Source organism: Astyanax mexicanus, chromosome 17 (genome assembly GCF_023375975.1).
Source record: "Astyanax mexicanus isolate ESR-SI-001 chromosome 17, AstMex3_surface, whole genome shotgun sequence".
NCBI lineage: Eukaryota > Metazoa > Chordata > Actinopteri > Characiformes > Acestrorhamphidae > Astyanax > Astyanax mexicanus.
The window spans coordinates 3,852,598-3,879,725 of record NC_064424.1 but is presented as its reverse complement, the minus strand read 5'-3'; the positions used below and the strand labels follow the sequence as shown (position 1 = coordinate 3,879,725).

Below are 27,128 nucleotides of genomic sequence, written 5' to 3'. Positions count from 1 at the left end.
CTCTCACTCGCTGTCTCTCGCTAACTTGCGCTCTCTCTCTCTTACTGGATCTGTCTCTCGCTTACTCGAGCTGTCTTTCTCTCACTTGTGTCGTCTCTCCCTCATTAACTTTCACTGTTTCTCTCACTCGCAAGTTCTCTGTCTCTCCCTCTCTCACTTGCTCTGTCTCACCCTCTCTGTCTTTCTCTCTCAAACTCTCACTGTATTTCTCTCACTCGCAAGTTCTCTGTCTCTCCCTCTCTCACTTGCTCTGTCTCACCCTCTCTGTCTTTCTCTCTCAAACTCTCACTGTATTTCTCTCACTCGCAAGTTCTCTCCCTCTCTCACTTGCTCTGTCTCTCGGTAACTTGCTCTCTTTCTCTCACTCTCTCTCACTGGATCTTGCTCGCACTTGGGCAGTCTCTCCCTCTCTCTTCCTTCTCTGTCTCTCGTTAACTCTCACTGTCTCTCTCACACTCGCGCTGCCTCTTCCTCTCTCTCGCTCCCTCTGTCTCTCGTTAACTCTCACTGTCTCTCTCACACTCGCGCTGCCTCTTCCTCTCTCTCGCTCCCTCTGTCTCTCGGTAACTTGTGCTGTCTCTCTCTCACTCGCGCTGTTTCTCCCTCTCTCTCGCTCCCTCTGTCTCTCGGTAACTTGTGCTGTCTCTCTCTCACTCGCGCTGTTTCTCCCTCTCTCTCACTCCCTCTGTCTCTCGTTAACTCTCACTGTCTCCCTCACTTGCACGGTCTCTGCCCTTCTCACTCCCTCTGTCTCTTGTTAACTCGTGCTATCTCCCACTCGCTCGGTCTCTCACTAAATCTCGCTGTCTTTCCCTCTTTCACTCGCTCTTTTGCTCTGTGTCTTGCTAACTCTCGCTGTCTCTCAGGCGTGCTGTCTCTTCCTCTCTCATTCGCTCTATCTCTTGCTAACTCGTGCTGTCTTTGCACAAGCAATGATTTTGGTTCTTAATAAAGCGCCACAATCATGCTCACTGTTCATACCAACAAGCTCCAGAAAGATGTAGTCTCTCATTGTGACAGTATGTTGTGTGCAAATAATTATCATTTTTCCGTATTTTTTGGTAACAATTTCGAAAAATGTAATGAGTAAAGCATTGTTTGGGTATCGGTACTGAACTCAAAGTATCATATTGGTACCAGTATTAAAAAAGATACCCAGCCCTAGTTGTGGCTCATTGAGAGTTTAGGGAAAATTTAGGGAAAAATTTTTGTCTGAATAAATATATCCTCATATCACACAGCCCTAATTTAACGTATGGAACAATTTGATGTTCAGTTGTTCCCATCTGGCTGCAGGTGTTTGCAGGTGTCTCTGAAAGTCAAAGCTGTGATTTGAAGGACGTCCACAGCGCCTCCTTCACATCACGGAGCTCCACAGGGCACCGGGTCCTGGCAGGTGGGGCTAAATTGTGGTAGGAGCTCAGAAACCACGTGCCGGTTCCTCACATGCAGAGCGGAGGTGGAGGGAGCTGGAAACCCAAGCTGAATACAGAGCAGTCCGAGGGGGACATTTAGCACGAGAACGCTTCAGCGAGCAGCTCCTCCAGGGTCACTACTGCTTCAAAACGCTGAGATGACGAGGCTTTCCACAAAAATATGGACGTCTGAGGGTACAAGTCGCCCCGTCGCAGAGCACACTGCTGTAACGGCGGTAGATATCCACCAAATAAGCTCAAAAGGAAATAAATCAGAGAACGACTGAAGCTGATACTGAAGAAAACACTAGTGAGATACACACCCTGACACCACGAAAGAAAATAAACCTGTTGCACGTTTGATATTAAATCAAAGAAGGCTGTATCTAATCTATTCCTGTGGAGCAACAACCAGAAAGCCTTGAAATTACACTTTTCACAGAGAAAGAGAAAGAAAGAGAGGGAGAAAAAAGAGAGAGAGAGGGGGAAAAGCACTGCCTGCAGAAAGCAAGTTTCAATTTCCAGAGCAGAAAATAACTGTCAAGACCTTTGCCTGCAATGTAGCATGGAACAGTGCAGAAAACACATTAATGAAACTCAGCAAAACTTGCTGGAAATTAGAGAGAAATAACTCCTGCTTAGCTCAGGACCTGAGCACCGGACTGGCAGAGCAGCACAAATACAGTACAGACCAAAAGTTTGGACACACCTTCTCTTTTTCAATGTGTTTTCTTTATTTTTATGACTATTTACATCAGGGGTGTCCAAACTACGGCCCGCAGGCCATTTGCGGCCCGTTTCCTTTTTTGGAGCGGCCCGCAAGGTATTTTAGAAATAGAATGAAAGTTGGCCCGCTGTTAAGCAGGTTTTTATAATGTGAGATTCAAAGTTTGAACGCTAGGTGTCAGAAACAGGCCAAAGAGTCTAAAAGCGGAGAGAGTGCGCATTTCTAGCGCAGAAAAACGGGCCAAAGAGTCTAAAAGCGGAGAGAGTGCGCATTTCTAGTGCAGAAAAACAGGCCAAAGAGTCTAAAAGCGGAGAGATTGCGCATTTCTAGCGTAGAAAAACGGACAAAAGAGTCTAAAAGCGGAGAGGGTGCGCATTTCTAGCGCAGAAAAACAGGCAAAGAGTCTAAAAGTTGCCGTAATTAAGGAGTTTAATATTGAGAGACATCATGAAACAATATGAAAAATCATCAAAAAGAGACATCATGAAACATCAATTTGAAAAATCTTAGTTTACACAACACTGTCAAAGATAAAGATAGTAAGTTAAGTAAAATGGTGTGTTTGAATAAAAGTAATCAGGAAAATGTATTATTTAAAGTGGTATATTTCATTATTTGTTTTATTACAGAGTGTGGCCCCTGACTTCAAATATATTTCTCCTTCTGGCCCCCAACAAAAAAAAGTTTGGACACCCCTGATTTACATTGTGGATTCTCACTGAAGCATCAAAACTATGAATCAACACATGTGGAGTTTTATGTACTTAACAAAAAAAGGTGAAATAACTGGAAACATGTTTTATATTCTAGTTTCTTCAAAATAGCCACCCTTTGCTCTGATTACTGCTTTGCACACTCGTGGCATCATTCTCTCAATGAGCTTCTTCAAGAGGTGGTCACCTGAAATGAAAAGTTTTCCAACAGCCTTGAAGGAAGGAAGGAGTTCCCAGAGGTGTTTATTAGCACTTGTTGCTCCTTTGTCTTCTTCACTCTGTGCTCCAGCTCACCCCAAACCTCAAATCTGGATTGGGTTCAGGTCCGGTGACTGTGGAGGTTCAGCTCATTTTTTGTTAAGTACATAAAACTCCACATGTGTTCATTCATAGTTTTGATACTTCAGTGAGAATCTACAATGGAAATAGTCATGAAAATAAAGAAAACGCATTGAAAAAGAGAAGGTTTTGGCCTGTACTGTATAGACGATTAGCAGTCAGTCGCACTCTGTAAAAATATTAATTTTACCTCACATACACACTAAATTCACCATACATCAAGAGCCCAAACATCAACATAGGCTACCACAGCAACCACCTGATCTAGCAATCAGCTTTCCCTCTTATCTCATCTACTGGCATCCACTTAGCTTCCAACAATCAACACCAGAGAAACCACGTGGGATAAATTAATTAATCAGCAAACTACCATTTAGCCACACTATAGCATTAGTAGCTACCTAGAATACTATGGCACAAACACATAAGAACAACCATTTTGGTAACCACAGCAACATAAACCACTCAGCAACACCTTTTGAACCAATTAAGATACTACAGAAACATATACATAGCAACGCCCTAGCAACACCATAGCAACCAACTAGCAACACCATGGAATCCACCCACAATAACATTAATTTTACCTCACATACACACTAAACTCACCAGAATAACGTACCTGTAAAGCTGAAATTCTGAAAAAAAAAACTCAACAAAATGACACCTGCCAAGGACAAAGCTCTCTTAAATAATTTCCCTGGAGAGATTAAGAACAGACACTACATTCTCTCTGAAGGTTTATGAAGGCATCACTGAAGTGATAAACAGCGTACGAGGCTGAGAATGAAATGGAAACATATCCTTGAAAAGAACACACACACACACACACACACACACACACCTCTTAGTGTGTTTCAGAGCATCAGTTGTAAAGTTGTAAAGTGAAGAGGTAGAGAGTTGGTATACAGTGAATAGCTCTATTTCAGTAATGTTCAAGCAGAGCCCCACCCACTAGATCATTTGAATAAAAAACGCAATTTTGTTTGAGAACCTTAGACAGTACACAGCAGGATTAGCCAGCAGACTTCTTCTGAAGGAGGGATCTGTAGCTACTGTCTGAAATGGTCTATTGTGTGTATTTGTATGTTTGGATTCTTTTTGTCAGTATTTTCCTTATTTTTTTATTATCTCTCTAATATATAACTGTGTATTAACACTAAAAAAGCTTAATTGGTCCTCTGAGATGGTGGTAGGTCCAAAAAATAAAAAATAAAAAGTGCAAAAGTGCAAAATCTATTAAAGCGACTCAGCATTAAATGGATGTTTTGCACTCCTTCTATATTCATCATTTAACGTAAGATTAGAGCCCTTTAAAACCACAGAGTATTAAACCTATAGGACTGAATTTGAGATCAGTTGAACAAACACCATTTTCTTTGAGAACCTTAGACAGTACACAGCAGGATTAGCCAGCAGACTTCTTCTGAAGGAGGGATCTGAAGCTACCGTCTAAAATATGGTCTACTGTGTGTATTTGTATGTTTGGATTCTTTTTGTCAGTATTTTCCTTATTTTTGTATTATCTCTCTAATATATAACTGTGTATTAACACTAATAAGGCTTAATTGGTCCTCTGAGCACCTGCATTGCCGTCTGGTTTGGGAACTGCAACACCTCAGACCGCAAGACCCTACAGCGGATAGTGAGGAAAGCTGAGAAGATCATCGGAGTCTCTCCTCCCTCCGAGATCTACACCACACGCTGCATCCGCAAAGCCACCAGCATTGTGAATGACCCCACCCATCCCTCACACGGACTCTTCGCTCTGATGCCGTCCGGCAGAACATACAGGAGCATCCGAGCCTCCACTACTAGACTCTGCAACAGCTTCTTCCACCAGGCAGTCAGACTTCTCAATGCACAGAGACAGAGCTGAACCCCACCCCACACAAACTGAACTGAACCCCCCCACCCCTCCTTTACACACACAAAGACTGAACTTCACCCACACACACACTCACACTCAGCACACAGAGACTGAAATGTTTATTCCTATCAGCAATACTTGCTACCACTCTCAAAACTAAACTCTCTACCTCAGTAACTGCTGTGATTATATATGTTCTATATGTTACAGTATGTTACACATCTCTGCACCTTATCCTCACTATACACTTTATTATACCGTATCGGTACTGCACTGTCCTGTCACTGTCTTCAAATTGTCTCGTCCTTTGTATTTGTTCTATTTATTGCTATTTAGTGTTATAATTTTATAATTTTATGTTGCACTGTCGTCACTCCTGCACTTTATGTTGTCTGTTGCTTGTTGTTCTATGTTGCACCATGGTTCCGGAGGAACGTAATTTCATTACACTGTGTACCTGTACTCAGTTGTAATGACAGTAAAAGCCTCTTGACTTGACTCATAACTTTACTTGAGGTGGTGTTAGGTAAAAAAAATAAAAAAAAATAAAAAAGTGCAAAATCTATTAAAGTGACACAGAATTAAATGTTTTGCACTCTTAATTTATAGTAAGATTAGAGCACTTTAAACCCCACAGAGTATTAAAGCTATAGGACTGAATTTGACATAGTCAAAATAAAACTAGAATGAAATAAATCAACATATTGCATCAGGTGTTGGTGGAGGAGATGACCTGGTTGCAGCACAGGGAGTTGGTGTGCTCCTCCCTCATCACCTCTCATTAGGGGAGCAGCTGAAAGCAGCACCAGGCTGTAGGTACATGGTGTGATGGTTAATGGGCAAACTGAAGAGCAGCCAAGCATAGCATTACAGAGCTGCCTATTAAACCTGCCTATTAAACCTGCCTGTATCCTAACTATAGTTTACTGACTGCAGCACAGGACAAGAGAAAAAAAATCACATCACTTTCATATAGTTTCAAAAAAAAAAAAAAGCTTCTGTTTACTAGGGGTGGGCGATATGGCTCTAAAATAATATCACGATATTTCAGGGTATTTTTGTGATAACGATATACTTGGCGATATAGGAAAACTAAAATAATTAATTCATTTCAGGAATGTAGTATAATAGTATAACAGTATAATCATAACGTGGTATAAAAAATAATATAGCATAAAATAACAGAATGCAGCAAAAAATATTGCAGAATATTTAGTGCATGCATATAAACTGCAAACTAAAACAATTATACAATAAATAAACTTAAAGCTTCACAGTAAATAATAGACTACTTCTAAAACAGAACAGCCCTATTATCACGATATGGATTTTTAATATCACAATATTTCTGTCACGATATATCGTATACGACATAATATTGCCCACCCCTACTGTATACAACTATAATCTCAAATGATAAATAATATACCAACAAAATACAATACTATACACACAGAAGAAACAAAGACAATTAGAATTAAATGTTTATTTGCCCAGTAAAACACTAACATTATAATAACACTAATAACTAATACTAAAAGCAGAGCCCAAACATCAACATAGGTTACCACAGCAACCACCTGATCTAGCAATCACCCTCCCCTCTTATCTCATCTACTGGCATCCGCCTAGCATCCAATAAGCAACACCACAGAAACCATGTAGGATAAATCAATTAATCAGCAAACTACCATTTAGCCACACTATAGCATTAGCAACTACCTAGAATACCATGGCACAAACACATAGGAACAACAATTTTGGTAACCACAGCAACCGCTTGGTACACCACAGCAACCATAGCAATCTCCCATAAACCACCTAGCAACACCATAGCAACCAACTAGCAACACCATGGAATCCACCCACAATACTAGTATACCACAGCAACCATAGCAATCAACTCTCAAAACTCAGCAACACATTTTGAACCAATTTGGGATTTTAGAGAACCATGTACGTTGCAACCACCTAGCAACACCATAGCAACAACTGCGGAAATGGAATCTACATCTACTTTAGAGTTTTTATACAACAGCTGGTTTAGTAAATCACTGGTCTAATTGTATATAAAAAGTAAACTACTCTTTTATTATAAATATGATTTTTTTTTTTACTACTGTATAAAACTTGATTTACACAATTTGGGGTGGGGGGCAGGAGTAAAAGGTAAAAGCATGGTCTCCATCCACATGGTTGGGCACGTGCTCGTAAACGTGAGCATGTGTTGAAAGCTGTGCTCCTCAGTCCAGCACAGTTTTGCAGCACAGATATTTCCAGTACCAGCTGAATTCATGCTTTTAATGTCATGGGCCCTGCATTTTTTAATATTGCAATACATATCGTCAAAAAACAAACATTTGCAATGTAATTTTTTCCAATATCGTTGCAGCTCTAGAGTATAAGCCTGTTATTTAGTGAGACTCAGTCATTTACAAAAATGATGGAGATAAAAGCTATTTTATGACAGTAAGGATATACACGCAGCCCCGAGGACATCTGTTCTGGCATACAGAGACACAGAGGACAATGACCACTGAAGCTACCATATAATTGGTGAATGAGAAGAGTGTTATTTGCGAGAGTGAGCCGGAGTAAACGAGTGCGATGGTGACGCTCCGAGCGCGGATGACTCTCCTTCTCTGCGACCGAGCCGAGAGCACAGAGATGGAGTAAATTGCGAGCAAAGATGGCTTTTTGGATAATTAACGAACAGCGGGAGAGCAAGCCCACAGCACGCTCCCGGTCCAGCCAGGATATCAAAGCACAGCCGAGGACAAAAGCAGCCCCAGCAGAGTGCCGGGTACAGTGCCTGGTCACAATGGCAGCCAGCGCACCTGCTGGGGCTGTACTGCTGGCATATGCTGCGCCGGCTTTCAGAAACAGCAGTGGCAACATTCCTATCTATTCCCATCCATTCCCATCCATTCCCATCCATTCCTATCCATTCCTATCTATTCCCATCCATTCCCATCCATTCCTATCTATTCCTTTCCATTCCCATCCATTCCTATCCATCCCTATCCATCCCTATCCATTCCTATCCATTCCTATCTATTCCTATCTATTCCCATCCATTCCCATCCATTCCTATCTATTCCTTTCCATTCCCATCCATTCGCATCCATTCCTATCCATTCCTATCTATTCCCATCCATTCCTTTCCATTCCCATCCATTCCTATCCATTCCTATCCATTCCTATCCATTCCTATCCATTCCTATCTATTCCCATCCATTCCTATCCATCCCTATCCATTCCCATCCATTGCTATCCATTCTTATCCATTCGCATCCATTCTTATCATCTAGTCCTATCTAGTCCTGTCCATTCTTATCTATTCCCATCCATTCTTATCTAGTCCTATCTATTCCTATCTAGTCTTATCCATTCCCATCCATTCCTCCCTATTCCTATCTATTCCCATCCATTCTTATCTAGTCCTATCTAGTCCTATCTATTCCCATCCATTTCTATGTCCTATCTAGTCATATCTAGTCCTATCCATTCCTATTTCTATCCATTCCTATCCATTCCTATCCATTCTTATCCATTCCTATCTATTCCTATCCATTCCTATATATTCATATCCATTCCTATTCGTATCCATTCCTATCTAGTCCTATCTATTTCCATCCATCCAACGGCATCACTCCATCTTCCTTCTGACAAAAAAGTCTAAAGGTTTGGACAAACCTTAAATTTTACATTCTTCAAAGTAGCACCTTTTGCTTAAATTATATAGTTTTGAACATCTCTGCTGGATTTTCTCAGTCAGCTTTATGAGGTAGAGTCACCTGTGAGTCAACCTATTCAGGCTTTCAGTTAACAGCTGTGCTGAACTCGTCCAGAGGTAATTCCTTGAATTTCTTCTCAAGAGCTGTATATTACATCTACAGTCAAACCTTTCATAATATCAACGTTAGGATGTGAAAATTCAGTCAATTCCTCTTACACAGCAAGATTAGCCAGCAGACTTTGTTTGAGGAAGGGATCTGTAGCTACCATTTTTTCCAGTTTTGTGCTTCAATCATAGTTGTATGCATGAACTAGCATGTTAATGCTTTGCCATTTAACACCAGCTAACACTAATATGTGGTAGGTAAATGCTCAGCATAAACAGGGGGCGTGGCCACCAACAGTTTATAAGCTTTCATAAAAGTGACAGAGCCCGTAAACATCTTGAAAGAGAAAGGCTGAAACTGGTAAGATTAGAGCTGGTGAGATTTCTTCATCTTTATGGGAGAGTGACCTATTCTAACTTGTGTAAAAAGTGGTATAATATGTTCGTTTTAATTTCTGATTACTTGCCCAGACCTACTCCAAACATACCAAACAGCAAATGAGGTCATCAGTCAAATGAAATTGGCATATCACCTAAAAAATGCTGAAATGCTGAAATGATGAATAATGTGCTCGAATACCCCTCCCCCCCCTCCTCCCAGCAACCTCACGGTCCTCGACCTCTAGGGCACTAATCCGCAGCTGCACAGCACTGGAAGGCAGCAGATAAAGTTCAGTCATAAAGCCGGATAACAAAACGATGGATATGAACATGATCCTGAAGAGTAGTCTGTGTGAGATACGCGAGAGCAGCGCGGCCAGGCTTTCTGCTGGTTCCTCTCAGTAGTTAATCTAGTGCAGCTCGGAGCTTTTCACAGGATTCAGTGCTTTACTGAAACCGTTAAATTCAGTAAGAATAGGCAGGAAGTCCTAAAAAAAAAAAGCCTGTCTGAGAGCAGACGGACCAGACGCAAAGGATCTTCTTTAAAACATATCACTCAATATAAAGGCAAAAAAGTATCATGTTGTAACGCACAGGGCAGCTTGAATAAGTTCGACTGTGTTGGCTGCAATTGCATACTCTGGTAAATACCCATCATCCCTTGCATAAAAGTGACAGAGCCCTTAAACGGCTCATTCTGGAAAAAAAAAAATCTGTACACCGTATTTTTCGGACTATAAGGCGCACTTAAAATCTCTTTTGAAGGTGGCTGTAGAGATGGATCGATTATTGTTTCTAGACCAGAATAACATTAGTTTTAAAGATATTGCAAATATATTTAGTTATGAACCATTTAAGTGACATATTATGCAAAAAAAGAATTAGCTGAACCACACCAGAGTCATCTCGGTTGAGAATCTTACACAGTACACAGCAGGATTATTCAGCAGACTTCGTCTGAGGGAGGAATCTGCAGCTACTGTCTGTAGCAAGTCAGCAGAAAGGCTGAGTTTTTTTTTACTGAAAGGCAGAATTCAGTAAGAATAGGCAGGAAGTCCTAAAAAAAAGCCTGTCTGAGAGCAGACGGACCAGATACAGAGGATCTTCTTTAATACACATTACACAGAATAAAGGCAAAAAAGTATCATGTTATAATGAACAGGGCAGCTTGAATAAGTTCGACTGTGTTGGCTGCAATTGCATACTCTGGTAAATATCCACCATCCCTCAAAATTAAATCGCTCATAACTCATTTGCATAAAAGTGACAGAGCCCTTAAACGGCTCATTCTGAAAAAAAAAAAATATCTGTATACCGTATTTTTCGGACTATAAGGCGCACCTAAAATCTTATTTGAAGGCGGTTGTAGAGATGGATCGATTATTGTTTCTAGACCAGAATAACATTAGTTTTAAAGACATTGCAAATATATTTAGTTATGAACCATTTAAGTGACATATTATGCAAAAAAAAATAAAAAATACTGTGAAGGTGTAAATAAATCCATCCATCCATTTTACGTTAATTAGCTGAACCACACCAGAGTCATCTCGGTTGAGAATCTCAGAAAGTACACAGCAGGATTATTCAGCAGACTTCGTCTGAGGGGGGGATCTGCAGTTACTGCCTGTAGCAAGTCAGCAGAAGGGCTGACTTTTTTTTTTTTTTACTTTTTTTCTTTGTTAAAGAAAAAATCTTGTCATTCTCAGGGACCGAGTCTTATTTTTCATGTTTAACTGTTATAGTAGGATAGAGTTCAGTTTGTTAAGGCTCTAATTGTTCTATTATTTTGTACAGGACTGTTCCTGTATTTTTTTTTTTATTTTGTTATGTTGCACATTGCTGTTTTAATAGTGCACACTGCTGCTACCAAAAAAGCCACTAGATGGCATTACATATGTATCTTAATTAAATTATTTAAATTTGACCATTAGTGTCTAATGTGGTGTATTACAGATCACTTGTATCACTTTGCATCACTTATGTCAAGCCCAGAATTGAATCGAATAGTGACCCTAAACCGGAAATAATATGGAATCGAGGATTTAGAGAATCGTGATGCCCCTAAAAAATACGGTACTCATACTTATCCTCATGCTAAAATTAATTAACCTCATAATTCAGATTGCTACAGAGCTCATTCACAGAGGTTTAAATTATGATCCTCACAAATACTGTGCATAGAAGCAAGACGATGGAAGCCAATGCAAAACGCTTTTGTTTCAAGCTTTGTCATTTCTTTTGGTTCATTCATTAAAACATTTTCACACAATAATAACACATGCGATTTATAATCAATAACTGGCAACATCTCCAACCTAAAGAGACACTGTAAACACACAGCAGAGGAGCTCTCTCTCTCTCTATCTCTGTTTGTGGGCTGATTGCTGGGCAGCTGTGTGCAGCAGCAGTTAAAGCAGTGGAAGGGAATATAAGCCATGAAGTATCGGGTCGATAAAAGGCAATCTCTGAAGACCCATCTACAGCGGTGGGCTCTCTCAGCCCTCACCTGTGCCCAGATACTAACAGATCCTGTCAAACACATTCACTCATCAAACCCAATCCAGCTTTCCAAAGCTGCTTTAACACATAAAACCAAAGAGAATAAAAAAAAAATGGCGAAATAGGGGGAAAAAGTGACACGGCCAAAGTATTAACCATCTCCAGAGTGATGATCAGGGAGGGGAGGATTTCTGCCTTCTTATAGATAATACAGATCAGCCTCAAACTATTTCTTAATAATAAAAAGCAAATACAATTCTGAAAAAAAAAATCTTTAATTTCACAAATTTGAAAATCTCTGGAATATAATCAAGAGGAAGATGGATGATCACAAACCATCAAACCACCAAACTGAACTGCTTGCATTTTTGCACCAGGAGTAAAGCAGCATAAAGTTCTCCAAAAGCAGTGTGTAAGACTGGTGGAGGAGAACATGATGCCAAGATGCATGAAAAAAACTATGATTAAAAACCATCAGGATTATTCCACCAAATACTGATTTCTGAACTCTTAAAACTTTATGAATATGAACTTGTTGTTTTCTTTACATTATTTGAGGTCTGAAAGCTCTGAATCTTTTTGTTATTTCAGACATTTCTCATTTTCTGCAAATAAATGCTCTAAATGACTATTTTTATTTGGAATTTGGGAGAAATGTTGTTCAATAAACAAGGTTTATTTTACTCATTTTACTCTATAAATAGGGAAATCTGAGAAACTGAGATATAGCAGTTGCTTAAATCACATTTTAGTGTTTTAATACTAAGACAGCTCTTTATCATATTTATAAAATTTAAGGAACACTGGTATCAAATGGGTGGGGTTTAAAATAAACCAACACCAATCTTTACAAGTAGAGTAACAATTACAAATTAATAACTTGTGTTGAAATCTGTCTTTGAAATTAATACAGTATTTTAAAGCAAAATATCACAATAAGGGGTGGGACAAATTATCGGAATCATGATATACTGCATAGTTTGTTGTTGCTTCATTACTCCACATGGTGGCCCTATAATCAAGTGAAAAGGGTTAATAAACCTGTGGTAAAGAATATTGGTTGTTATAAATCATAATTCCTGGTATTTGATTATTTAGAAGTATTTTTATCCTCTTCTGTAAGGAATTGATATGTTTTATCGTATTCACCATTAACAGGATATCATATTGTAAAATGCAATAAGATACACTCCTACTAAACTAAATGTTTAAATATTTCAGCACACTGGGAGGTTTTTATGAGCTATGCTGCACTGCATCAACAGCGTTAGCTAAAGTTTGTGTACTTGTGACTATTCTCTAATTTTCATATGACATTTCGGAGAGGAGACTGAGGAGAAACAGTCAATATGCAGTAAATATGCATGAGGCCGACTCTTGGCTACGGACACGTGTTCTTGTTTCTTCTAAACCGAACCCCAGATATCACTCACAGATCGACTGCAGCAACACTTATCTCCCCCTGAGGAACGAGACACCTGTAAATATTCACACACAAGCAGACGCTCCCAAATTCTATATCCTTTACTGAAATAAAGACAAAGTTTTACAGAATACTGATAGATCTGCTCTCAGAACAGAGCTGTATCCTGGATGCAAACGATCAAGCGTCTCAGGTAACCTCAAGTCAGAACAAACAAAGAGAAATGTGATGAGTAATTGCATGAGGAAGGTGTCGCTATCACATCCTTTGATGCTGTAATTGCCCTGCAACCTGCCACTGTGTGCAGAGAGCGGGATTTAAGTTGGCCCTGAATCAGGGCATATTTAAATAATGAGGACAAGAAATACATGCTTTACTATAAAGTTCTATAAAAAAAAAAAAAAAAAAAATATATATATATATATATATATATATATATATATATATATATATATGTTTCTCTGATTTTGCTATTTATAGGTTTATGTTTGAGTAAAATGAACATTGTTGTTTTATTCTATAAACTACAGACAACATTTCTCCCAAATTCCAAATAAAAATATTGTCATTTAGAGCATTTATTTGCAGAAACTGAGAAATGGCTGAAATAACAAAAAAGATTCAGAGCTTAATAAATAGATGGAATACCCCTGGTGGTTTTTAATCACAGTTTTTTTCATGCATCTTGGCATCATGTTCTCCTCCTCCACCAGTCTTACACACTGCTTTTGGATAACTTTATGCTGCTTTACTCCTGGTGCAAAAATTCAAGCAGTTCAGTTTGGTGGTTTGATGACTTGTGATCATCAATCTTCCTCTTGATTATATTCCAGAGGTTTTCAATTTGGTAAAATCAAAGAAACTATTCATTTTAGGTGATCTTTTATTTTTTTCCAAAGCTGTATATTAAAGTCTGCATATTGCACAGCGTTTCATACAAATTGAAAGTTACTTTTAAACAGGATTGGTCAAGATGAGAAAAAGTAAGAAGGCCACACCTCACCGCCTTTTTGCGTTCTCAACATTACTGTATCTCACAAAAGTAGAAACTAGAGTAGAATCCTAATATTCTTGTAAATATTTTATTATATCCTTTTATGGGACAACGCTAAAGATATGAAACTTAATACAAAGTAGTGTGTGTACAGCTTGTATAACAGTGTAAATAGCCCTTTTTTCAGAACGTGAGAGAGTTCTTTGCCATGAGGCGCCATCAAACTTGACACATTTAAGACTGTTTTCACAGGATGGGACTAAAACAGATGCGTGGCCAGACCTGCCATGAGCACAAATACTCTAATAAATTGAAGGTACAATATATATTTATTTCTCACAAGACATTCGATTACTTTTTAACTTTAACCATTTTAAATGCAATAAACATTCCAATCCTGTTTAGGCACCTTATTTTGGAACCAAAGCAAAGTTCCAACTTGAACCAAAGTAGGTTATAGTAGCTTCTTCAGTGTGTACTACAGTGTATATACATATACATTGCAAAGTGTGGAGGCAGGAGAACCGTGCATCTGCCACACACCATGAAGTGCAGCCCCGGTCTGTCCCAGCTGGTCCACGTTGGACCGGCATAAAGACCCGGCCTCAAAACACGAACCTAAGAGACACTAATGTTAAGCAACTAGAGCCGCAATGGGCCGTTACCGTTCTTCCAGTTTGTTTTGGGTCTTGATAGAGTGCATTTTTCCTAATAAAGATGCAGCCACGCCCACAGTCACAATATATGTAGATGCATTTTGTAAGTGAAAACACAAAGGAAGATCACGATTATTAAAATGACTGAGGTCATGTCCATTTGTTGAATGATAATTCGATAATGCAGTTATTGTGACAGGCCTAAATTCAACACAAGAACAAAACATAACATTTTTCTGATTTAAATCCACATGAGGCTAGTAAAATATCTATCTACACGGGTTGGACAAGGAAACTGAAACACCTGGTCTTAGAGCACAATAATTGATTGTGGTGACGGACAGTTCTGGTGGAAACAGGAGAGTTGAGGTGCACATTGAATTCTGCGTGATTTGATCAGACGTGGTTTTTTGTTTTTTGGATACAATCCGGGTTAGCACCCGAACATCCCTTTCAGACAGCTTCCTCTTACAGCGTCCACAGTTAATCCTGTTGGATGTGGCTGGTCCTTCTTGGTGGTATGCTGACATTACCCTGGATACCGTGGCTCTTGATGCATCACAAAGACTTGCTGTCTTGGTCACAGATGCTCCAGCAAGACGTGCACCAACAATTTGTCCTCTTTTGAAGTCTGGTATGTCTCCCATAATGTTATAGTGTGCATTGTAATATTTTGAGTAAAACTGAGCTCTTACCCTGCTAATTGAACCTTTACACTCTTACTGCTCTTACTGGTGCAATAATGTGTAATTAATGAAGATTGGACACCAGGCTGCTCCAATTAAGCCATGAAACCTAAAATCCCACACTAAAATGATGACAGATGTTTCAGTTTCATTGTCCAAACCCTGTACTTCACAGGAAATAAGAAACACAACAGCACAAGCTAGTTAGAGTGGTGAGTGCAGGCAGGGCAGGTGCTCTTACCTTGCGTCCGTCGCTGGCGTGGCAATTGACATTCAGCGGGGTGAGCAGGGCCATGAGCTTCTCTTCATTTCCGCTCCTGAAGCAGTTCATAAAGAACATGAGGGAACAGCAAAAAGCCACACAGAGCGCTGCATTAGAGACGGGGGAGGCAGACAGTGTGAGCAGTAGACAGAGGGGGGGAAATTAAAGCCCTAGTAAAAGCAGAGGGAGTCAGGGAGATGGAAAGCTTCTGCCAGCCCTGCCTTCTGGGACGTGTAGCAGGAAAAACAACAATAATGGAGCGAGTGTTTATAGCTCAGTGGGGCAAACTAACACCACCCTGAGCTGCTGCCTTCAACCTTTCAGATGTTCAGAAAGAAAAAGCCTTTTATACGATCTGAGCCGACGTGGAGGAACCTGCCGTTTTTGTATTTTTTATCCGGAGCGGCTTCGCGGTTAGCTCCACGGTTAGCTCCACGGTTAGCGATGCCTGTGGCCTGTAGCTCTTTTGACTCATCCTCACTCGCCCATGCTCCCTCACTGAGCTCAGGCCAGCTCAGCCGGGCTAAATCCAGCAGTGGAGTGGAGGGTCTGAGCCAAAATGCCATCTCACACTGCAGGAAGGTCAAAGACAGGCCAGAGAACCATCCAAACCAATCACAAGCTGGTAGGAGACACTTGGTGGAGAGACAGATGGAGAACAGAAAAACAGTTCCGTTCTGAAATGACCCTTTTGTTAATTTACAATCTAGCTGTCTTCAGGGATTCTTCAAGGCAAAAAAAAGTGGACAAAATCGATATTTTACATCATATTAGACCATCTATCATTAGACCGAATATCATTGATTTACTTTATTTCAGTAATTCATCTAAAATGTGAAACTCATTATTTAGATGTATTACACAGAGTGAACCATTTTAAGTGTTTATTTCTTTTACTAAAGAAATTATTAAAGCCTAAAATAATGTTGGATTTGGTTAAATTGTGTTTGGGACATTTTCATTGCTGCATCAAAGTTTTATAGAAAGTACTTGGCACCTTTGAAGGTACAGCCCTACTAAGCCTATTTAAATTTCTTCCGAACTTTTTATCAGTTTCGTAAAATTTTCAGTTGTCCACAAACATGGCCACCGACAAGTAACCTGCACAATTCTGGTAGACGAACCTAATTTTGAACCGTTTCGTCACATTTCCACAATCAAAAATACATTTGTTTGCACTGGGAACCAAAGTATACCACATTCTTCAATGCGAACAGTGTTCACCGCCTCTGTGCAACGCCTTCTGTTGACCGCCGGTTCGCTGGTGGTTATAAGCACCACAGTTGCTCATAAGCCCAAAAGGAAAGTTCTTTTGGTGGAAAATCACTATCATGAGCGGTCCAGCAGTCTAAGGTGATGCCCCTACGATCCAAAGATTGGTGGTTCAAACTCTAGGTCATGATGCTTGGCATCAGCAGCTGGAGTCTGAGAGAGCACAATAGGTAATGCTCTTTCTGGGTGGCATTTTCTCTATCTTATCACTGTGATGGTGGTCAGCACAGGCATCTGTTAGCTGATGCATCTGAGCTGGGGACCTGGTGCTTTCTTGGACTTGGACTTTTCAAATTGGGAAAGTTTCTTTACTGACAAACTTTCTTTCTTGCCTTGTCCAAATAGCAGTGCTTTGCCTTGGTTTTGCTTCATTTTTGATTATCCAGTTTTGACTATCGCGATTTTTAGTGGTACTCGTTAATTCCATCTATCTGTATGCATAAGTTTTCAAAGAATGTGCGCAAATGGACACAATTAAAGCACAAATTAGAGTATGGAGAGATACAGAAGATTCTGTCCATATCCTTTACCATGATCCCACATTTCCACATTTAACGTTGACCGTAAATGAGCCTCAAGACATCAAGGCCTTTTATGCACTGCTTAAAACCACTCAATTTCATCAGTGTAATTTAGTTTAGTCCAGAGACAAGCAAACAAAAGGACAGAAGGAGAGAAGAACAGGTCTTTTCCATTCTCTATCTCCTGAGATTTGCTGAAACTTGACAGAACCACCACATTTATTCCTCCCTCGCTGCTTTCTGTGTTCTGTAAGTACAGATAACCATTCACATCCGTTGTGAAAATGGCAGATTCTTCATTTAGATGCTCGTTTCATTGCGGGCGCTGGAAAACAGGACAGGTCGAGGGATTAGAAGGAAGCTGGGAGAGGAGCCGGCTGAGAGGCGAGAGGGTTTCATCAGTCTTCCTGACTGAGTGACTCGCTTTCAGATGCATCCCCATCTTCAGGAGATTACCGGAGAGCACGGTGCCGGCCATAAGTCAAACTGTTATTCCCGTGGGCTACGCTAGCTGGCTGTCCATCTGTCTGAAGTCTGAAGTCCGTGGGTTTAATCTCTTGGTCTCTGAGACTGAAGCAAGGCACAGGTCTTATGAATTAGGCACAAAAGAAAGGGAAGGACCAACAGCTCTGAAGCTGATGTGATCATGCTCCTGCCTAATGATCTTGCTGGCGAGAATTACGAATCACCTTTGTAAGAAGGCCTTTGTTAGAAGCTCCTGTTGCCTGAATTCAGTTTATTTTTATTATTAAACAAGAAGAATCCAGCTCTGCTCCCGTGCTAGAGGCTGAGCTGGAGGCAGGGCTATAAAAAGAGGGTGGCGACGAGGAGCTGAGCATGAAAAACAATCACACATCTGACTGGGGTGACGGGGTGACTGGGCGGTTGGGTGGAAGGGTGGTGGTGGTGATGCAGAGCTTTGGGCGAAAGCTGGGCTGTGGCTGAGGTTGGGGTCACTACTAAAATTAAAAAGTGTCATTTTTATCACTTAGCTGGCCTTGTCCTCCTATTAGAGCTGCAACTAATGATTATTTTGATAGTCGACTAATCTGAGTAGGGGCCATATCGCATCGTATGTGATATCGGCAAAAAAAATTTATATCGTGATCAATATTATACCCTAAAATATCGCGCCATATCACCCAAGCCTAATTAGCACATCAAAGTACTACTTTTTTAAAGTTTTTAACAAAATACAAATTCACACTGTTCTCATTTCCCATTATATATCTACTAGAGACAGATTATATCTGTCCATTATCATTTATTTTACTTTAATCCTGGATATATGGAGATATTTTGAGTGCATTATAAGTATCATTACATTTTGGATCATTGACTTCTGTTACAAATCTGATAAAATTACTATTTTAAATATCTCAATTAGCCATATCATATTGCATGCAATAATAAAAATCTAATTCTAATACTTTTTCTAATTCAGTGTTTTGTCATATCGACAAAAGTATCGTTATCATGAAAATACCATGAAATATCGTGATATTATTTTAGAGCCATATCGCCCACCCCTAAATCTGAGGATTATTTTTTCGATTAGTCGACTGGTCAACGATTATTTTTGCCATGTCTACCATCTCTAAAAACATTTAGATACAGTTGAACATGAACTTTTAAAGACGTTTAAATGTCAAGATGTTTAAATGTGAGAAGTACTGACATTTAGTGATTTAATATGTAATTTGTTATGTTTGGGCACTTTTGGAGACAAAGAATAAGTTGAGTATAACCTGTGTAAGAGCCATTTACTCAATTACTCCCACTGCACTTCTGTCCCCAGCACTTGTGTAATGCGGTGCTGATACAAATGAACGATTAGTCGACAATGAAATTTGTAGTCGACATTGTCGATTATATCGACTAATCGTTGCAGCTCTACCTGCTTTTATGAAGAGCTACAACACTGATACTGTACTGGATCACAGTCTAGAAAAAAGACAACAGGTCAACAGGTAGGGAGGGAAGAACCTGTGGATGATACCTGTAGAGGCAATCTCAAGGCCTGTAGGTCCATTCTACAGTACATAGCAGCCTACACCATTGTGCTGCTGTGTTTAGTTAGCATGATGCTAACTCAACACAAACCCTGCTGCTACACTCTTACATTCTTTCCCAGAGCTATTGTGGCTATTATAGCCTCTCCATCCTCTCCATCCTTTCCATCGTAGCGCCACACGCAAAAAAATCCCTCTGATTTCTAAGGCATGCAATAATGCACTACACTAATGCAACAGGACAGAAGGTAGCATAGACACGAAATTATGAGATATGAGATATAAGAAAGATAGAACGAGAAAAACTAAAACAGATACAGAGAGAGGCAGGCAGACAGGGTAGTCACATACACATGTACTACAGACGCACATATAAAAAAGGAAGAAAGAAAGGAAGAAAGGAGGAAGAAAGGAAAGAAGAAAGGAGGAGGGGCTAAGATGCTCAAGCATGTATGTACTCACCTCGCCGCTTCCAGGAGTTCGTCCTTCTTGTATTCTCCTAAGTGATTGCAAAAAATCATGGTGTCAGAGGCCGGCAGAATGAAGGATGCACAGCAGCAGCAGGAAGCCAGAGTAACAGAGCAGCGCTGGACCGGTGGCAGTCCAACATCCAGTGTAAAAATCCACACGGACACAGTTAAAAAAAACACCAAACACTCACACTCTCATACACACATCAGGAGCAGCGGTGCGTGTATAAACACACACACACACACACACATATATATAAATATATACACATAAATAAGCCTTTGCTGCTGTTTCCTTCCTTGTTGCCTTGCTTGCTTGCTTTCTGTCTCTCTCTCTCTCTCTCTCTCTTTCTCTGTTGGTGGTGGCGTAGCTCAGTGCCCGCCCCTCCAGCCTGATGAAGCCGTGACGTTGAACGGCTCTGAGCGTGGTGATGGTGGTCACAGCATCACCGGAGCCTTGGATACGGCCGGCAAATTGACGCATATCCTCGATCGCTGGTCAAATTAAACGGCTCGCCGTCTCGGGTGGAAGCTTGACAAGCCCTCCTCTATCGTAAAAAGCCAGTGTCAAAACCACCCACTCATCCACCCACCCACCATCTACCTACTAAACACATCCAACCACCCCATAGAAGCTTCCACAGACGCTTCTATAGAAGCTTCAATAGACGCGAGCAATCGAGGAGGCAGCCTGGCTATTTCATGCTCGTGCATTTGTGAAAAAGAGGAGGAGGAGGAGAAAGATGAGGAGGAGGAGGAGGAGGAGGAGGAGCCAGAGCCAGAGCCGGAGCCAAATCCATGATAACACAAGATAAGAAGCGAGGGAGAGGATGAGGAGGAAGAGGAGGAAAGAAAAAAAAATAACGTATAATAAACAGAAGCAGGCCGGCCTCTCTCTACTCCACCCCTCCTTTCCTCTCCTCTCTCCTCAGCGGAGCACTACCTCCCGGCCAATCAGAACGGCTCGACTAATTCAGCGGTGCAGCTTCACCCCACCCCCACATGTGCTCCCTCTGCCAGGAGAGAGAAAGAAAAAGAGGGGGAGGCAAAATAAATTGCAAAAAAAAAAAAGAAGAAATAAATATATAAATAAATAAAATTATGCATAAATGAAGGGGTGGACACAGTGAAAGGAAACAGACAGACATAGAGAGAGAAAGAAAAGGGAAAGAGAGAGAGCGACATAAAGAAGGAAGGAATTAAGAATGAAGAGAAACACAGGAGGAAAAGAGGAAAAGAGGGATTGAAAGGAAAAGGAAGGAGGAAAAGGAAGGAGGGAGGGGAGGGGGGAGTGGGTGGCTGCACATCAAACGACATGATGAAGAGGTAGACTTGACAACATGGCTTCAGGGGGGCTACAGAGGACTACAGAGAGAAAGACTACAGGGAAGGGAAAAGAAAAAAAAATGGGGAGGAGCTGGAAAGGAGGATAGAAAAAAAAAAGAAAAACAGGCAAAAAAAAATGCAAACAAATATAGGCAGGGCTTTGTGACAGGTCTGAAACAAAGACTCCATACGCAAACACATGATGCTGAGCAGCAATACAGCTGCTGCACATCAGAAAGCACTGCTGCTGGGGATGCACAATATATATATATATATATATATATATATATATATATGCATGTGTATGTGTATATATGTGCATTTCATACACAAGGCACTGGCTCATGGGGTGCTTTCTAGGGGTGTCACGATTCTCTAAATCCTCGATTCGATTTCATTTTCGATTTGAGGGTCACGATTCGATTCGATTCTCGATTTTCTTGTTTTTTTTCTTGTTATTATTTTATGCCTCATAAAATTTAAATAATATATTTATTATTATTATTATTATTATTATTATTATTATTATTATTATTATTATAAATATTATTATTATTATTTATTAAGATATATATGGTAATGCCATCTAGTGACTTTTTTGGTAGCAACAGTGTGCACTATTAAAACAAGCAGTTTATCAGAGCTGTTTGTGGATGGCTGGTGAAACTGCTCATTACATGAAGCTGCAGTTCTTCATCAAACCACTAGTCGGAGCTGCAGCAGCAGCAGCACCCCGCTCTCTTCACTCAGTCACTACTTCAGTACAGCCCAGCCACGGGCTACAGAGCTCAGCCAGTCCGTTTTTACTGTTTCTGTAAACAAATAAAGGTTTTAACCCCACTAACCGGATAATACAGCTCACTACAGTTCATCTTTCAGCCCAAGCAGCTAACAGCAGCAGGTTAGAACAGCCATCCCGGAGGCACTGCTCGGATTACATTATGAACAGGTCAGTTAGCGCGCTGCTAACCTCAGGATGTTTATAACTACGGAGTTTAGTGGACACACCACGGCTGCCAGTTAAGTCTTTTAAAGGCTACTGAAGACTATTAAAGGCTATTAGAGTGTAACCCCTGGCTCCCAGGGGTTACAAGAGGTCATTGAAAGCATTATTGGGGGGCAGAAATCAGTACAGGCTGGTTAGATAAGTGATGTGGGTATTGTCTTATAAATATTTACACATAACTTATATCTCTCCTGAAAAGCTTTTATTTTAGTCAGAAACACGCTTGTGTTTACTTTATCTGAGAGAAAGATGTTTTTTTAATTCAATGGAAAGCAACAGGTGTAGTCAATTATAAGTTTAAGATTTTTAATCCACCTCACTGTGATCTATAGTCAGTGTTCTCAAGTCACACTGACACACGCATTTCAGCGAGTTCACACGCTCTCACCTGCGCGCACCCACCCCTCCGTTAGATACAGATACAAAACCTGCGCGCCCAACCCCCGCCCCCCCTCCCCCGTTGGACAGATAAAAACAGTGATCACACTCCCGCCGACTGCGCTCATGCAGTGGCTATCTCTATTTAAATGAATAGGATGCGCTGTGTTGGTGCCGCGCCATTTGCGTAGCGCGCTGCGCTATTTGCGTAGCGCGCGCGGGAGGGATCGTCGATCCTCTTTTTGACTTCGATACTCGAGATCGTGACCTCATTTCGATTCGATTTCGATAAAATATCGAGATCGTGACACCCCTAGTGCTTTCAGACCTGAATTATCTCCAGTGCCTGTAATGCATATTCTATATATATATATATATATATATATATATATATATATATATATATATATATATATATATATATATATATATATATTCATTTCCATTGCAATGGAGGCATGTGTGTTATATTTAATTTATTTTATGATCCATAAACTGTAAAAGCATGATTAAAAAGTGTTCTAAACCACATTACATTGCAGTGGGCGGGGCCAAATTACTGTTTGGTTTATAAACTCGTTCATTGGCTGGTTCATGGTCTATTCTGATGGACCACAGCTCCTATATAGTGCTTTTTGCTATAAAACATTAAAAAAAAAAAAAAAAAAAAAAAAACATGATGTCCATTGTAATGGATGTAGGGTCTAAAACGATTAGGCAACAATAGTAAGGAATAGGGGTGTCGCCAGGGTGTTTCCCTTCTAATTTTATCATCAAGTCTCGCCGCTGGGGATGCTTCCATTTATTTATAGTAAGATTAGATTTCCAGTATTTCAGCACGGTTAGCAGAACTCATCCAAGAGTGAGTTTTCAGTGAAGTTTCTCCAGCACTAAGGCTGGGTGCAGCAGCATTAGCATTAGCATTAGCTGTTAAGCGCTCGGCTGAGAAACCTTGAGTGTTCTGATAAGCCAGGGTGATATTAGCTGTGAGATTAGCTGCGATATTAACGGTTTGTCCCATGTAGCTTGTTTAACAACTGAAAAATACAGTTTTAATCATTTGTTTTGCTACATTACACTGTTTTTCATGTTACATTATTTATTTAGTTATGTTAATAATAGTCTTAGTAGCTAAGACTAACATTTTGTTTCATTTATGAAAGTTAAAACTGATTATTTTTGCCAGAGCAAAATATTAGTTTTTTTTTTTGTTTTATATCGGTAAAAATATCTTTATACAGGCCATATCGCCCATCCCTAGTGCCAAGACACAAATGCTGGTATTAAAGTATAAAACAGGAATGGAAAAACTGTATTCTAGAGGTAGGGGGTGGACAAAACAAGGTAAAAATAGGGGTAGGAATTAAAGGGCATCTTACGATACGATTGGTCACGATAACGACGATACCGCGATACTGTGATATGATATTGTGATATTGATACATCACAAGACATTTATATTCAATACTTATAACATCTGTGTTACTGAAGAGGATAAATTACTCCTAAATTAGCAAATTAATTAAAATAATTGCAGTAATTATGGATTTATTGGTGTCAGTTTTACAGAATTTAACAACCAATTTTTTGTTAGCAGGTTTATTATCCCTATTTATTTGATTGTAGCGCCATGACGTAGGGTAATAAAGCAGTAACTTTAGTAAGTCTAATTCAGGGTGAGTCTTAGGGAGTTTAGAGCGCCTATGTTTCAATAAAAATGTTAATATTTGACGTCTCCTACTGACACAACACTATTAAAACAATACAAAATATTGCAAAATCGATGTACTGTATTGTTTCACCACCAAATTCGTAGGGACAGTAGTGCTGGGCGATTTTCACTATTAATTCAAATTACTATTAATTTCGATATTAATTTCGGTTAGTTCGAATTACAGTTTTAATGTGATTTTCAAAACTGAGTAATTGCAATTTTACATAGATATTTTATCTTTTTAAATCTAAAATATACGAAAACGCTCCTAGTTTCAGCAGTGTTTATCAGTCTTACCTTGGTTACCATAAAAATCGTGTGAAAAAATCGAAGATTATTTTTTAGGCTATAATCGCCCAGTGACTTTTATTCAAAATACACAGCAATCTATACACTGCAATTAAACTAGACTACTAGATATATGTTATGTCTTTATATTATCAATATGATAGGAAAATTTACAATTATCACAATAAAATAAATTATCACCACATCACCCAGCTCTACCTATAGCAGGGTTCGATTCCTGTAATAATTCATATTTTTGATGCTCTTCTTCTACACACTCTTAAAGCAGCTCAGCATATCTAATTATCAGGTTTCAGAGCTGTGATGTTCCAGCAGTGGAAACTCTCAGCCCTCTGCTCCAGACGCCTGATACTGATAATTTAACACCCAGCACTACCTGTAACCCATGGATGCACACCAACAACCCCCGTAAGAGACGCGAGACGGGGACAGGGCTGGCTCCACGGGGACACAACTCATCAGATCCTGGGCTCCTGACAGCTCTGACAGGCTTTAAGATGGATTGAAATGGCTGGAGCAGAGAGTGATTAATGGATAACCAATTTACCATCTTCAAATCCTACAGCACACCCCTAAACAAGAGGCGGGGGGAGGGCGGTGGGAGGGCGAGGTGAGCAGGGGAGGGGGAAGGAAGGGATAACACTCTGCTCAACAACAAAAACAACAGCAGCAGCAGCCACAAAAACATCTCTACGACAGTCCAGCCCTGCTTTAATTCTGCTGTGTTTCTGAAAGATATCACAAAAAACATTGAAATATTCACTATACTTGTCATTTGGCATGAAAGTTGTCTTGCTGCTTCTTAAATTATCATGTTTCTACGACATAACTTGCACAAGACTCTACTCGGCTGAGCTTAAACAGCTGTTCAGGTGCAGTTTAACCTGATTTATTACCCCGATGATTCATACATATATTAACTAATGCATTTCTGCAACTAATATGTAATGTACTGAAATATGTACTAATATGAAAGTACTCTTGCTGTTTCTTGAACTATGATGTTTCTATGATATCATTTGCACAAGAGTGCACTCTGCCATTCTCGGTTGTTCAGGTGCAGTTTAACCTGATTTATTACCCAGATGATAAATGATGATAATACATCTATTAACTAATGCATTTCTGCAACTGACGTACACTAAATTACACTGAAATATGTGCTAATACTGAACACAGAACCTTCCTCCTGTATTTACTTTACTAACCAAGGGATTCTCAACAAAAGCAATCACAAAAACATCTCTACAACAGTCCAGCCATGCTTTATTTCTGATATGTTTCTGACGGAGGTCTTAAAAACATTGACTGGGGTCGTTTTGCATGAAAGTCCTCATGAGCTTCCTGAATTACGATGTTACGATGAAATCATTTGCACAAGACTGTACTCTGCCGTTCTCGGCTGTTCAGGTGCAGTTTAATCTGATTTATTACTAAAGCTATTAACTGATGCATTTCTGCTGCTGCTCTACATTAAATTACACTGAAATAAGTGCTAGTACTGAACACAGAACCTTACTCCTGTATTTACTTTATTAACCAAGAGACAGGAAATAAAGGCATGCTTCACAGCATCAAGGCCGTTCAGGTGCAGTTTAACCTGGTTTATTACCCACATAATTACTATAGCTATTAACTAATACAGGGCTGGGCGATATGGCCCTAAAATATTCACAATATATATAAAATATGGTACTCTTGGCGATATAACAAAACACTGAATAAAAATTAAAAAAAAAAATCAAGAATACAGTACTGCAACAAAATGAAATTTTAACTTTATTGTTACATAACTATATGATATGGCACACCACTAATTGAGATATTAAAAATATAAAAATTTTATCAGATTTGTAACAGAAGTCAATGATCCAGAACGATCAGTCATGATACTACTAATAATGCACTCCAAATATCTCCATATATCCAGGATTAAAGTAAAATAAATGATACCGGACAGATATGATCTGTCTCTAGTAGTTATATAATGTGAAATGAGAACAATGTTTTTTTTTTTCTTTTGATAAAAAAAGTAAAAAAAGTAGAACCCTGATGTGATATTATTGCGTATGATACGATATGGCACACCCCTACTTTATGAACAGCAGTAAAAAAAAAAAAATAAACCTGTAAAACTGCAGAGTTTTAAATACAAGTAGTCAAAAATGTATTTGTGGTAAAAATGTCATTAGACCCTGATCTGATCCAACTATCACATATATTCCTTGTATTTGAGCTAAACGGCTGTTCAGGTGCAGTTTAACCTGATTTATTACCCAGATAATAATTACTACAGCTATTAAATAAT

At 39.6% G+C, this 27,128-nt stretch overlaps 1 protein-coding gene across 9 annotated transcripts in view; it reads right to left on the bottom strand.

Annotated features, from left to right (window-relative positions):
- tnksa (tankyrase, TRF1-interacting ankyrin-related ADP-ribose polymerase a) overlaps nucleotides 1–27,128 on the bottom strand; it is a 164,634-nt gene that overhangs the window by 85,897 nt on the left and 51,609 nt on the right. For all 9 annotated transcript variants that reach the window (XR_007425061.1, XR_007425064.1, XR_007425065.1 and 6 more), the window contains 2 exons: nucleotides 20,080–20,116; nucleotides 15,792–15,867 (listed from right to left, as the gene is read on the bottom strand). Coding sequence is in view for 3 of the 9 variants with exons in the window: in XM_049466375.1 (XP_049322332.1) it covers nucleotides 15,792–15,867; nucleotides 20,080–20,116 (113 nt within the window). In the remaining 6 variants the exon portion in view is untranslated. The remainder of the gene's footprint in view (nucleotides 1–15,791; nucleotides 15,868–20,079; nucleotides 20,117–27,128) is intronic.